At 41.6% G+C, this 14,373-nt stretch overlaps 1 protein-coding gene across 18 annotated transcripts in view; it reads left to right on the forward strand.

The window, feature by feature from the left end:
• The window catches only part of NAV3 (neuron navigator 3), a 582,637-nt gene that overhangs the window by 495,069 nt on the left and 73,195 nt on the right, over positions 1-14,373 (forward strand). For 16 of the 18 annotated variants that reach the window (XM_083182606.1, XM_083182597.1, XM_083182601.1 and 13 more), the window contains 4 exons: positions 3,187-3,681; positions 7,261-7,323; positions 10,606-10,766; positions 13,003-13,191. In XM_083182606.1, coding sequence (XP_083038732.1) covers positions 3,187-3,681; positions 7,261-7,323; positions 10,606-10,766; positions 13,003-13,191 — 908 coding nt within the window. The remainder of the gene's footprint in view (positions 1-3,186; positions 3,682-7,260; positions 7,324-10,605; positions 10,767-13,002; positions 13,192-14,373) is intronic. The other 2 variants (XM_083182604.1, XM_083182611.1) reach the window with 1 other exon arrangement.

Consider the following 14,373-nt stretch of genomic DNA (forward strand, 5'->3'; position numbering starts at 1 on the left):
AATATAGAACTGTTGCCACGATACTGCAATTTAATAAATGAAAACTGATGAAGTTACAGTATAAATGAAAGTATGGGCCCTATTCAGTTTTTATCGGTCGTCCCCGTTTCTGATTCTGTGGGTCTGCGCATGTGGATGGGCTAATATGCGCTGACCCCCTTTATGAACGCCTCACACAGGCAGGGGAGGAAAGGGTGCAGGTAACAGACTGAGGAAGGCCTAGCATTTTATGGGCGTCCCCATGAAAATGCTGGGTGTTTCCCTGAGAAAGCAGGCAGGTCGATGTGGCTTGGGTCAGGCGGCTGACTTGGAATGACGTCGGCGCCCGCCCCCTTTTCAGCCATCTTCGTCAGTTTAGACTGACTTCCATGTCAATGACTGAAAGTCATTCCATAGACGGCGACCATCCAATAATTTTTTACTCATGCGGCTGCATGCAAAGGAATGTGTAAGTGTACACATCCTCTCACATGCAAATGCAGGCGGGGGGATTGGTGGACGTTCGGCCAGGCAGTGTTTACTTGTTCGCTAGGCTGCCAAGATACTCAGCCTAGTGAACAGGTCTAAATCAGGCCCTATGTGGTTTTTTTTACACCACTTAGGTTATTCTGGTTCTCACGCAGCGCTCCTCCCCCCCCCCCCCCGCACTCGCCAAATTTGCCTGCATATCTGCAAATAGCCATTTTGCATAAACATCCATACGCAGTCTTGTGGACGAGGACCACATCATTCGATGGTTACCGACCATTGAATGATATGGAATGAGTACACAAAATTAAGACACTCTCAGGTGTCTTAGCTTTACGTGTGCCCTGTGCGCCCTGCCTGCCCTGGCAGCGTCACTGCCTCATCTCCATGGGAACGCCCAGCGTTTTCATGGGAACACTGCCCGTTTCCATGGGTGCGTTCATCCGCCACCACCCCACGCACTCTGGCCACACTGTTGGGTGCGAATGGGAAAGTGAGTTCGCTGTGCCTGTCGCACCCGGCGTCTGCACATGCGCAGAATCCAAACATCCCTCCCTTGTGCAAATGCACTGGGGAGCGAACGGATCAGAATAAGGTCCTTAATATAGTTAAGAAATGTAACTATTGTGCTGGATACAAACAGGAACATTTCTCTTAGGGCAGGATTTAGTATACGACACTGATTCCTCTAATGGAGTAGTACTCATTTAATTTCCAGTGCAATTTATCTTTTTCAGGTGCTGGGGCATTGCAGCACTTTTCACCTAATATAGATTAATATAAGTCACGTGGAACATGCTTTTCAAAAAATCTGTTTTATTGAGTGTACTGTTGTCTGAAAATGAAGTTACAGTAGTTGTGTTTTATATGTAACTGTCTCCCTCTTGTGGGGAATAGAGGATCTTCTCCATCTTTTGAAAAGAACCGTTGATATAATGATTTGTTTATCTACAGTACGATATAATGTTTTCATTTGTTTCTCTGTACCAGTAAGAGATTATTGGTTAATAATAATGATTTATGTCTTAATGAAAAATTATTATTTGACTATCAAGTATCTATTGCTCTCAGAATAAAATGTCTGCCATCCTTGAAAAGAATAGTTTGCAGTAAAATTGCACTTATTCTTTCTTATTCCCTAATTCTAGCTGATATTATTATACTTATACATAGTTGCTTATTGTGTTTGAAATGCATACATTACATTAACTGATGATTAGTGCACCAGAGATATTTGGAACATTACTTTCAATAATCAGCATTACAATAACATACAATGGTATGCATTAGGGGTGTGTGACGAACCTGTAGTTTGGTGTGCATAGTAGTGTACACATAATGAAAGCAAATAAATATATTAATAAAAATGCATATCATGCATGCTGTGTTGGAGTATACTGTATTGTATTGCAAATTATGACCAACATTGTCAAAAATGTCCAGGTGCCGCTTGTCAATCATCTTGATGGCCTTGCACATGTGCACTACGAGGCGCACGCATATGCGGTCATTTGATAATCAACATGGCTGTGAATTTATAGCCCTGCAATTGGGTCTGAATCGGGCCCACAGTCCCATCCCATCACATATACCCTGTACCATCTGCCAAAGTTCTTCTCCATGGTATAACTACATTGATAGTCCAACAATTCACAGTATACAGTATATCAGATTCCATATTATACACTGCATCACATAAGGCCTCTTCTCTGCAACATGCCCTATCAAACATAAGTGGGTCATTCCAATTCAGTGCAACGGGTGCAATGTGCTGTGCTGCACCATTTTAACATCAGCAAAGTCTCCTGAATTTGCACCCATCAGAGCACATTTGTAACAAATAAACATGTTAAAAATGATTTCTACCTTAACAAATATACTTTGATTTGTCAAAATACCTTATGTGCTGTACATGTAATTTAAATTTTTTTTTTTACATTAAGGACCTTATTATGATTGACTCACAAGGCTGTGAATTTCACAGCCTTGCGAGTCCATCAGGTGCCACCCACTGCACACAGTGCCGGCGCCCCCCCCCCCCCCCCCCTCGCTCGCACGAACCCCTGCATGACTGAGAAGGGATGATTTATAAAATCATCCATTCGCAGGCCGGGAGAAATCAGTTGATGGTCGCTGACAATCAAATGTTTTCTCCAGCACTCGCAGTTCAGAGACACCTATATAGTGACTCTAATCTGTGTGCACTCTGTGCGAGGACAGGGCGGGCATCTGACAACCAGTGATGTCAGCTGCCCGCCCCCTGCATGTCCGTCACGGCCTCATTAGCCTGAGAACGCCCATGAAACGCTGGGTGTTCCCATATGCTAATGGGGATGGCCGACGCCCCCCACCCATCTCCGCCCCCTCTCGCCATGTAGGGTGCGTGCACGCGGCGAACCGAATGTTCACCATGGATGCACGCACCCCACATCTGCACATGCGCAGAAACGCACCTGCGCAGATGCACAACATTGGTCCTCCGTGCGAATGCCTGAAGGGACGAATGGATCTGAATAAGGTCCGAAATGCATCTTATGCGCATTGACATGCTAATCAGATTCATATGCTAAAACCGTAAATTTCGCTAAATCTGACCCAACTCTATTATTTTACACCACCTTAAATTGTTTAATTAGAGCTACAGTTTTAATTTTCTATTATTTGAAAGCATTCAGCCTTGCCAGGCAAGCATGTTTATATCATTCTCTTATTTTGTAGATTATTTGGCACAAAAACAGGAAATAAACCTTCTTCTGCTGCTGCAAGTAGTGATGGTGGGAAAACAACGTCCGCAATGTCTAGTCCTAGCAACACTTCTCTGGCTAGACAAGGCAGTTTAGATTCCCCTTCATCTGGCACTGGCAGCATGGGGAGTCCTGGAGGGCAAAGTGGAAGCATCAGCCCTTTGTTTAGCAAAGCCAACGAGTTAACACCTGATGTCATAAGTCTGGGACATTCCTTGGCCTCCAGCCCAGCATCGGTTCATTCGTTTACATCAGGTGGCCAAGTGTGGACAGCAAACCTCAGCAGCTCTTCCGCTGGAAGTAAAGATACTCCTAGCTACCAGTCAATGACAAGTCTTCACACCAGCTCAGAGTCCATTGATTTGCCACTCAGCCATCATAGTTCGCTATCTGGATTGACCACAAGCACACAGGAGCTTCAAAGCATGCTAATGAGGACGGGTAGCGTCAGGTCAACGCTCTCAGAAAGGTGAGGATGTTTTACGATTTGATTTGATGTCAGAGTTATGTTAGTGTTATGCGCCAGTGAAAAAGCCCTTTTGCTCAATTGTTATCATGCATTCAAAAGTTGTATATGGAGTGAATGTATCACAACTAATTGGTTTATTTATTTACAGACATTTGTGAGGTTCAAATTATGTGAGACCACAAAGTGTCAGATATTTTATTTTTGGATTACTATGCACTAAAGTGTAAAACATAACCAATCATTATTTACTGCCATATGCACAACTAACAAACCACACATAACTAAATGTGAGACGGTGGGAAAACCGGTACAAAAGCAGATACTCTGCCTCCTATCACTATCAACTATACAACTCCTCCCCCACTTATATCTACTGTTGGTTGCCGAAACACAGGTGAACTGCCTTAAAGGAGAAACTATCTGCACATTACTGAAGTGGCAACATTGAAAAGCTCTTGTGGTTTAATGCCAGTCTGCAAATAATCAGTGCAGTTTTGATATTTTGCCAGATAATTACTATTTCAAATTACAAATTCACCAGTTTATTGATTACTAATATAATTAAGTTCTGTCACGTCCACTATATTATTCCGGTCGCTCCCGTTTATGTAATTTACTATTAGATGCTTGTTTTGTTTTTCTTGGGTCTCTTTGTTGGTGCACCACCTAGATGAAATCAGTACTTTAAGTACCAGTGTAAATGATGCCCTCATTATTCATGTTACTATGAAACCTTCCTGCATGTTCACTTATAATACGTGTCAATGAACGATATGAGTGTTGTTATTGATGTGTCAGAGCTGAATTGGAGACTAAATACATTTCCTATTAACTTGTGCAACTCAAGTGATCAAATATGTTTTATAATCTTGGAAGAAAACCCCCCACACATATAATAAAGCCAATACTTTATTTAAATGAAGAATGTGATGAGTTTGCCTTGTTCTACTAATTATTAGCATGGAATTATGTAGATCACTGTACATGTTTAATGTCAGTGAAATTGAAAACGACATGTTTATTTCCACAGGTACCATCCAATCTACAAATACATGGTGTCCACTAAGTTTCTTTCCCTGCCGTGATCATAAATGATATTCATACAATATTAATTATAACCATTTATTTTTCCTCTCATATCAGTGTAACACAAACAGGCTGATACATTAACAGGGTTATGTGCCTAACTGGCAATGTTGTAGAGCGTAATTGTCATTTGGACTATAATGATGTTCTATTGAGACTCTAATGAGTACTTTACAGAGTAGAAATTGTTGTTGTCAAAGGTTCTTAAGTGTTTTTTGCCTTTTTTGTTGCTGGCCCACATTTTCTGAAATATTATATACGTACCCTTAATTCAGATTAACAGCTGTAAACGTGTCTTTGCTTATAATATTCATTTAGGTTCCGGATGACAGTCCGACACAATGGATTCCGAAAGGGAGTATACCGACATTGGAATCCCAACTGTTAAATGCCAGACAGTTCGGATACCACCTTACAGGGGCTGTTCTCCCTCTTGGAGGTCCATGACCCCCATAGACGGAGAATAGAACCTGTGGAGAGCGCAGCGGGACATCGAGCCTGAAGGACTTCTTTCTCTGCACTGGCCCCACTGTCGTAGTTCCAGCATTTGGGATTCCGATGACAGTATAATGACCGCTGAAATCCTGACTGTCGGCCCGCTGTACTACACCCATTCATACATTGTGGAAATAACAGATAAGGAAGTTTAAAGGCGAACAATAGCCAAATAACAATTAGCTCTTCTTTAGCTGGGCCAGGACTTAGCACTGTTTCCTTGTTAAAGCCAATATTTTGTTATTATTCAGAAATGTAAATAATTGCAAACCTACTATTTCTGGATAAAATCTATTTAAAATTAACTGAATGTCTGCAGTATTTACTGGCACACTTTTATATGTGCATTTATATACTCTATGTCTACAGTACCTAGGGCTAATTGTTATTTGATTATTGTTATACTTTAGATGTCCTTCTCTGTTCTGTCCACATTGTATGAATATGCTCAGCAAATACACTATTACAGCTGTCAATCTGAATTAAAGGTTGGTGCACACAAATTTAAAAAAATGCTATCTGTATATTCAGTCAAGCCATGACATAACTGGAGCTACATTGGTTACATAATCTGGTTTCATACCCATTTGTACCAAGCTGTGGACACATTGTGGTGCCCAATAACTTAAAGATAACAACAATAACATACTAAATTCACACTATTAAAAACACTATAAATTAGAAGTTTACACATGCAATATTCCTATAAAATGCATGTAATGATGGGTAGACACCTACTGTATATGATCATCAGAACTATTACCCGGTATCAGCTGATTGGCCCAACAATCGTATAGGTGTGTGCAGGAGCATCAGCTCAAAAAATCAGCTTAAAATACTCCTCCAGAACTCCTGAATTGGTGGGCAACATCTCACGTGCAGCACAGCCAACTTCCCAATCCCACCTTAAATGTTTTATATACCGGTAGTAAAGAATGTATGCAAGCAAATACACGTTGCGGCTAATATTACTTTGGGAAGACCTGCAAAATGGCAGCGCTGTAGCTCGAAGTGTATTCGCTGGCAATTCACTTATGAAAGTCAGCCAACTTTACATTCACTTATACAGTAGCTAAAGATCTACATTGAAAAGCATAGTTTATAGTATTATTCCCATACTGGAATTGGTGTAATAAATCTACGATGTCTAGTTGGTCAATAGGTTGACTATATGGTTGGCATGCAATAGGTTGACCATATGGAGAGTAGTAGGGGAGGCTCCATATGATACTTTAGATACACCATCTAGATACTGTACTGCAGACAGCCATAAATTGACAGGTTAAAGGTGAACAGTGCTTAAGGTGGACGGTACAAAGGTTTGACAGGGTGAAAAGTTTGACATGACAATGGTCATCATAAAATAATGGTTGACATATTGTATAATTTATGTTCAGTGACCACCATCGGTAGAAATGCATACCCTCACCATGCTCCGGGAAAGGTGATTCGCTCCACTACCCAATCCTATTCCATGTGGATAGTAAATTAAGGAAATATTGGGAAATATGTGAAAAACTTTAAAAAATGCATTGAACATTTGTGTGTGGACCATTGTCATGTGGACCTTTTTGTACCTATCATTCTTTCGTCTGTCAATCTTTTTGTATCTGTAAACCTATTGGCTGTCTATCTAGACGGTGTACTGTAGATCTATCATCTAAAATCCCATGTACTGCTCTCACCAACTCTTATGGTTTTGGAGAGTGTTGTGGAGGCTGTCTATATCAATCAGTATCAATTAAGTGGTACCTTCCCCCAAGCCCCAGCCACCTGTACTTAGTCTCTGTACAGCAGACATGGCAGTTCATAGAAACAAAAGGTTTGGCATCTTCGTGTACGGATAAGGGTAGTGAAAAATAGTAGAAAACCTAAAGGCATGGACAACCACTTTAAATGTTGTTCTTGTTTATATGAAAGTACATCTTATTGGTAGAATCTTGTTTCTATTTTGCTATGCATTGTATTTTCTCCTAATGGTTTTTGTCTTGTTTGTAGGGGTTATCTTTATCTTAACAGTTTGCAACTTGACCGAAACACCCTGCCCAAAAAGGGACTAAGGTATAAATCTTCCTTGCGCATGACTGCTGCCTTAGTACATCTTGGGTGTCTCGCGCTTTTTGTTAGTCTATTCAATTTCTCTCTCTGTTTGGCACTGATTGAGCTCTATGTATCCACAGAATGTGCAATATGGGGGGGGGGGGGGGAGTTTACGTTGGCCTGTATGTGTATTGCCCTGCCTGTGTTCACAAAGTCTTTTCTGATGTCTGATGAAAGGTAAAAATTGAAGCATGAATACTTTACTATATGCTGTATTCATTGTTATTTTTTTTACAGTGTCCATAAGTATTTAGTACATTCATCATAGGTCTCTGTAGTCTCTATTTTTACCTTTGTTCAAGCCATAGCTGTAGCTCTGTGAATGCAGTATGTGGCAATATGCCCTGGCCTCGTGTAAAACCGTAAGTAACTACGGGGTAAATGTATGAAGCTTGGAGAAGTGGTATCTATCCCCATAAAGAACGTTATGTGCAAGGTAATAATATGTAACTTGACAGTTAGGAGCTGATTGGCTGGAGCATTATCACCTTGCACATAACGTTCTTTATGGGGATAGATACCACTTCTCCAAGCTTCATACATTTACCACTTTATGTCCTTAGTGTTGCTACTGTATCTCAAGATTGCAGCTCACAAAAACAATTCACCCACAATTGAACCCCCCCACCTCCCCCCTACTAACAGGGAAAAGCAGCAAAGAAATAAACTAATGGTTCATTGTGAATTCCAATAATAAAGCTGGACGACATTTCTTTTTTCAGACAGATACTAACACATCTTGACTTCCCATTATCTGCTTTTATATCTGTTTCTGTATCTTCTTTCTAGTCATTTGTTTACAGCTTTAATGTACTGTTTTAAATGTCTGTAAAATGATGTCATGTCATATATATACGACAATAATGCTGTACTTTTGTTACCAAGGCAAAGGTGTCACAGTGTGTCTCTGAGGACTACCACCAGGAATGACAAAAAGTATTTATTTAGTAGAAGTTAATCATCTGCATTTCTACTGTTTACTGTGGCATGTCATTTCTGGTTGTTTTATGCTCAGGTTTAATGGCGTGCAGATAAAATCAGTGAAATGATGGCCTCCAGCAACTAATTAATACTTAACGGCTAACAAATACATACGCGATCAGCTGCTATTTCCTGGATACATCAGCTGTTAATTGTTCCCAGTCTGGAGATGTTCTACGGCAAAGCACGCATTCCATTATCGAATAAACAGATTTCCAGCTAAATACTTTGTTAACACTACTACAGAATTCCATTTTCTTGTATTGGTTCTGTCTAATCCAAGCTTTGTTCTGTGCTTTATCTAACTGTTGCATGGTTTTAATTCTACCTTAAAGCAAATGTAATATTATAATATAAATGTACATGTATAAAAGGAAGCATTCACATGAATTTAAAGTAATATTTTCTAGGCAATATTATAAAATGAAATCTAATTGGGTCATTTGCCCTTGTTGTAAAAATTGGGACACCCCTTACCAGGATCCTTTCCGATATATCCACACCAACCCTACATACAGTATAGTAGTTCCCATAATCTTCGGGCATCCAAATACAATTAGGTTTACACCATGTGCAGTTGCAAAATACAAATGTGTTAAATTTAAGTCAAAATGGAAGATAATTGGCCGCCTGTTACATAAATGATTTAATTGGCATAGTCTGAACATTTAATGGCCGCCATAGATACTGGATCATGGTTCTCTGAGGCTTTCTTCATTTGAACATCATATTTCAACCACACATTTTCATAACAAACAACCGGAACCACTGCCAGTAGTCAGTGACTAAATGCCTGCTCAGATGGATTCTATGTCTTGAATAGAAATGCAGAGTATGCCCAGTTATTTGCTTTTAATTTGTCCTATTCAAATGCATTGTAGCTGTATACTTTTCCCATTTTGCTTTGAACCCTCCCTAGGGGCCCCTTATGTGCCATGGGGCCTTTGTGTGAGTGCACCCTATTATCCGAATGTGGGAGACGAATCTACACAGTGGTATACTTCTTTAGGCATTACACCTTGTGGAATGTTTAAAAGCCAATGTGATTGGGTTTCAACATAACATCTGTGATGTACTGTGCTGTCATTCTATATTTGTGTAAGGCACTGTAGATGCATGATGTACAGTACTGCATTGCATATTCCAAACAAATGACAAAATTGATTCGGTACTCTTTACCTAGCACGGCGCCCACGATTTTGATCGTGGGCATCGCAGGTAAAAAAATCGCGGGCATCGCGGCCATTGAATGCACTAAAAATCGGGTGCGACGCGACCGACGCGATGCCCGCGATTTCCCATAGGGAACAATGTTAAATTTCTCAATTGACCCGATTTTACTGTTCAATGCCTCAATTGACACGATTTTTCCATAGGAAAGAATGTTAAATGGCCCACAGAGGCCAAATAGGCACCCTGAAGTGTGAGATGGCCCCCACAATTGTTAACGCCACCCCACGATCAACGTCAACCCGAAGCGTGGCGAGCGCAGCGAGCCCGCAAGGGGCGGCGGTACGCGTCCTACGACCTTTTCATACCCCCACTATCCACGTCGGCGTGGAGTTGAGAATAGAATAGTGTGGCGAGCGCAGCGAGCCACCGAGCCCGAAGCGTGGCGAGGGAACGCGGATACCTTCACAGGTAAACGCGTCCCTTCGCGGGCTTCACAGGTATCCTCGTCCCCTCGCGGGGCGCGCTGCGCTCGCCACGCTTCGGGCTTGGTGGCTCGCTGCGCTCGCCACACTATTCTATTCTCAACTCCACGCCGACGTGGATAGTGGGGGTATGAAAAGGTCGTAGGACGCGTACCGCCGCCCCTCGCGGGCTCGCTGTGCTCGCCACGCTTCGGGTTCACGTTGATCGTGGGGTGGCGTTAACAATTGTGGGGGCCATTTAACACTTCAGGGTGGCTATTTGGCCTCTGTGGGCCATTTAACATTGATTCCTATGGAAAAATCGTGTCAATTGAGGCATTGAACAGAAAAATCGGGTCAATTGAGAAATTTAACATTGGTCCCTATGGGAAATCGCGGGCATCGCGTCGGTCGCGTCGCACCCCATTTTGTAGTGCATTCAATGCCCGCGATGGGCGCCGTGCTAGGTAAAGAGTACCATTGATTCTAACACAGTGATTATTATTTGCGGTTTCATTTTGTGACCACCATATTTTCTTAGATGTGGCTTAATTTTAATCCCACAATTTGCACTGTATTGTGTGCTGCATGTAAATGTATTAACAGAAACATATGATTTTTGTTGTAGGTATACTCCCTCATCTCGCCAGGCCAGCCAGGAGGAGGGGAAAGAGTGGTTGCGTTCTCATTCAACAGGAGGCCTACAAGACACCTGCAGCCAATCTCCTATTGTCTCCCCATCAGGCATGTCCTCCTCCGCCAGCGGGAAATATCACTACTCCAATTTGGGTGAGAGATAATATCTTCATCCCCTATTCTGTTATTATACCAGTACTTTGTGCATTGAGGTTTATTCGTAACATATTAACCACATGGCTGTTATCTACACTTTAGAGCTGCAGCATGAGTCAAAGGGGGGGAATTTACAAAGATGTGAGTTTTAAAAGGTGATAAATAAATAAGAAGTAGATTCTGGTTGGTTACCCATAGCAACATTCCATGTGAAATAGAACTCCCATCTTTGTAAATTTCCCTCAATGCATCTAGTGACGCAGGCGGATTTAATTCATCTCTGGTTACTGCTGATTTAAGAGAGAAAAAGGAATTACACAAATGTGTTTCCTCAATTGAAATTGAAATGTCCAGCCAATTGTACTATAGCTCTTTGGGGGCATTGTACTACCTATGAGATATGACAGATGGTACGTAGGGCCTGATTTAGGGTTGTACACAAGATTTACAGAGTTGAGTGATTATCATGTGTCTTTGGGCCTTATTCTAGTTCACTCTTTCTGACAAAATCTTTCTTAGATGGACAAAACCATGTGCACTGCAGGTGGGGTAGATGTTACTTGTGCAGAGAGAATTCGATTTGGGTGTGGTTTTACTTCAAAGTGAGATCTATATTGCAGTGTAAAAATAAAGCAGCCAGTATTTACCCTGCACAGAAACAAAATAACTCACCAAATCTAATTCTCTCTGCACATTTTACATCTGCCCCACCTGCAGTACACATGGTTTTGTCCATCTAAGAAGGATTTTGTCAGAAAGAGTGAACTAGAATAAGGCCCTTAGTTCCCATGACCATTCTGCATAACATGACAATATGTATACTCAGATGGTCGGTTATTGAAGCATCTGCAGCCGGTGATGTGTCTTTGTATACAGCTACTAGTACAGTATTTGCGATTCCGCCTGTGGGCATCTCAATACAAATCATAGCATCAGAGACATTAGCATATTTTCACACAGAAGCTGAGTACAAAGGGTCTCTCATAGCGCTCTGAATTCGTCCCCAGCTCCGGGGGTCAGGATTTGAGCATTTCTGCCCATGTGCAAACCCGACAGGGAATGGCTTTGACGAGTTACACACTTGCCGGGCCAATGGCTGGGGAGAGGGAGGGACGGGACGGACACAAGGCCGGACCATGAGAATGCCCAGCATTTTATAGGCGTTCCCATGGGAACATGGGCAGGCCGATGCCTGCCAGCGGCAGGTGGCTGAGGTCACAGGACGTCAGTCGCCCGCCCTGTCTTCGTCCTAGCGCTCATAAATAAAATCAGTTCAGACTGACTTTTATTTGCTTAGTGAGCGGTACAGAATTACCCCCAAAGACACAGATGTGAATGCATTAGGGAATCTATAATCAGGCAGTAATGCCTAAGGGTGTGTCCCACATGAATTAGCAGAACCTGTGGTCTTAGTTGAGATAATTCTTAATAACTACACCTACGTCTAAATAGTGACGAAGTACACATTATTGATAATTATTAACATAAAACAGGTTGCATAACCTTCTCCTCCCAAAATATTATCAACGAGCCATAGACATTACAGTTTTTAACATACAGTAACATGGATACTACAAGTGTGTGCTTTTAATTTATATTGTGAAACCAGACACAAGTTAGTTAAAACAAACCTAGTGCCAACTTTTATGGGCACTGGATCAACATGCTTTCCTTCCCAGAGATTACAGCCATGCTATGAAATGTATGAATGCTGTACCAGTGTACCTGAAATCTCCAGGCTATGAGAACAATACTTCTTGAGTGACAACTTTGATTATCATGAGAAAACTTAGTGATGCATTCTCCTCATGTTTTATAGGTTAATGTATATTGAGAGGCATTTCATATGAACCAATCAGTTAATTGAATTATAATACTACTTATACCACTGTAAATATCTATAATACATGATGCCTGGGGACTTAATCCAGAATTTTTATACCCCAAAAATTTGAGATGTCCCATGAGTCTGTAACTGTTTCCACTTTAATAGTCCCCTGGGATAAACAACTGTGTGTGCAGCTATTAAGTTACTATACTACATAATATATTCACATACTGTAGCAATTAAGAATTACAGATGGAACAAATAATTGATCCAAATTGATCCCCGTTGCTTGAATAAAGCCATATTTTCTTCAGTTAATCAAACTGATTTACTAATTATGGGTTTTTCCTAATCATTTCACATGTTATAATACATTTTATTTGCATTCTGAAATCTTTCTTGCAGTAAGTCCAACCAACCTATCCCAGTTTACAATTCCTGGACCGAACATGATGAGGTCCAATAGCATTCCAGCACAAGATGCTTCCTTTGAGTTATATGAAGACTCGCAGCTGGGAGGAAGTGCTACCTCATTAGAGGACAGGCCAAGGACAATTAGTCACTCAGGTTCCTTTAGAGACAGCATGGAAGAAGGTAATTCAGATTAACTAAATGAAGGAATTACTATTTACATTTCATATCTATATTTCCTTAAACTCACAATGACATGCTTTAAATTTTCCTCAACAAATGTAATTAAATGAAATGGTTTTTGCTACTGGAAAATAACTTTATAGTAGTGATGGCAAAATAGTTTTCTGTAGGCATTATGGCTCCAGTTCAGACAAACAAACAACATTTATTGCTGCAAATGTTCATTTTCTGAAAAAGACACAATGTCAGCTTTTTTTTATAGGAAAATAAAGTACACCTATCAATCATAACATTAACTCACTGGCAGGAGAAGTGAATAACATTGGTTATCTTCTTACAATGTCATCTATCAAGGGATGCAATATACTGCACAGTGTTAGACACAAAGTGATCAGTCAGTTCCTGAAGTTGGAAGCATATAAAAGGGCAAGGGTAAGGATCGGAGTGATCTGATCTGTGATGGCTACTTGTCTAGGTTAAAACATCTCCAGAAGGCAGTCTTGTGGGGTGTTCCAAGTATGCAGTGGTTTAGTACCTTCCAAACAGGGTCCAAGGAAGGACATTGGCGACAGGGCCATGGGCACCCAAGGCTCATTGATGCACGTATTGATAGAAGTCCACTCCCAAGAAAGAGCTACTACAGGGTATATAACACAAATTGTTGAAAAAGTTAATGGGGCTTATCGCGCAGCTATAATACTTCCTGCTTCGCCTTATTAGTGAGGCGAAGCAGGAAGGGACATCGGCAAGATGTATTAACATCTTGTCCGCCGAAATGGGGAAGCGCTAACTCCCCCCTACGGCGATGTCCCCTCCTGGAGATGGCGCATCAGTTTACACTGATGCGCTGTCTCATGTCCCCTGGCTGGCTCGACTGGGCATGCTTGGGATCTCGCTACTCACCTGAGATCCCCAGTGCAGCCCAGAGCTAACAGCAGGGACAGCGCTGCCCCTGCTGTTTAGATAGGGCTTTGCCAGCCTGCTGCTGGCGAAGCCAAAACTGGCATTGGGTGGAACGGTCAGCGATGCTGACCATTCATACATTCGGCCTGCTATCATTTAGATAGCAGGGCCGATATAGACAGGGGCGCAAAACGCCCCCTGTCTTTCACCGCATCCCGGCTCCTTCATACATGGGGGAGAAGACATAACGTGCGCTGATACCCCTTCTCTCCCATAACA

This window comes from Crinia signifera, chromosome 4, assembly GCF_055691185.1.
Source record: "Crinia signifera chromosome 4, ASM5569118v1, whole genome shotgun sequence".
Taxonomy (NCBI): Eukaryota; Metazoa; Chordata; class Amphibia; order Anura; family Myobatrachidae; genus Crinia; species Crinia signifera.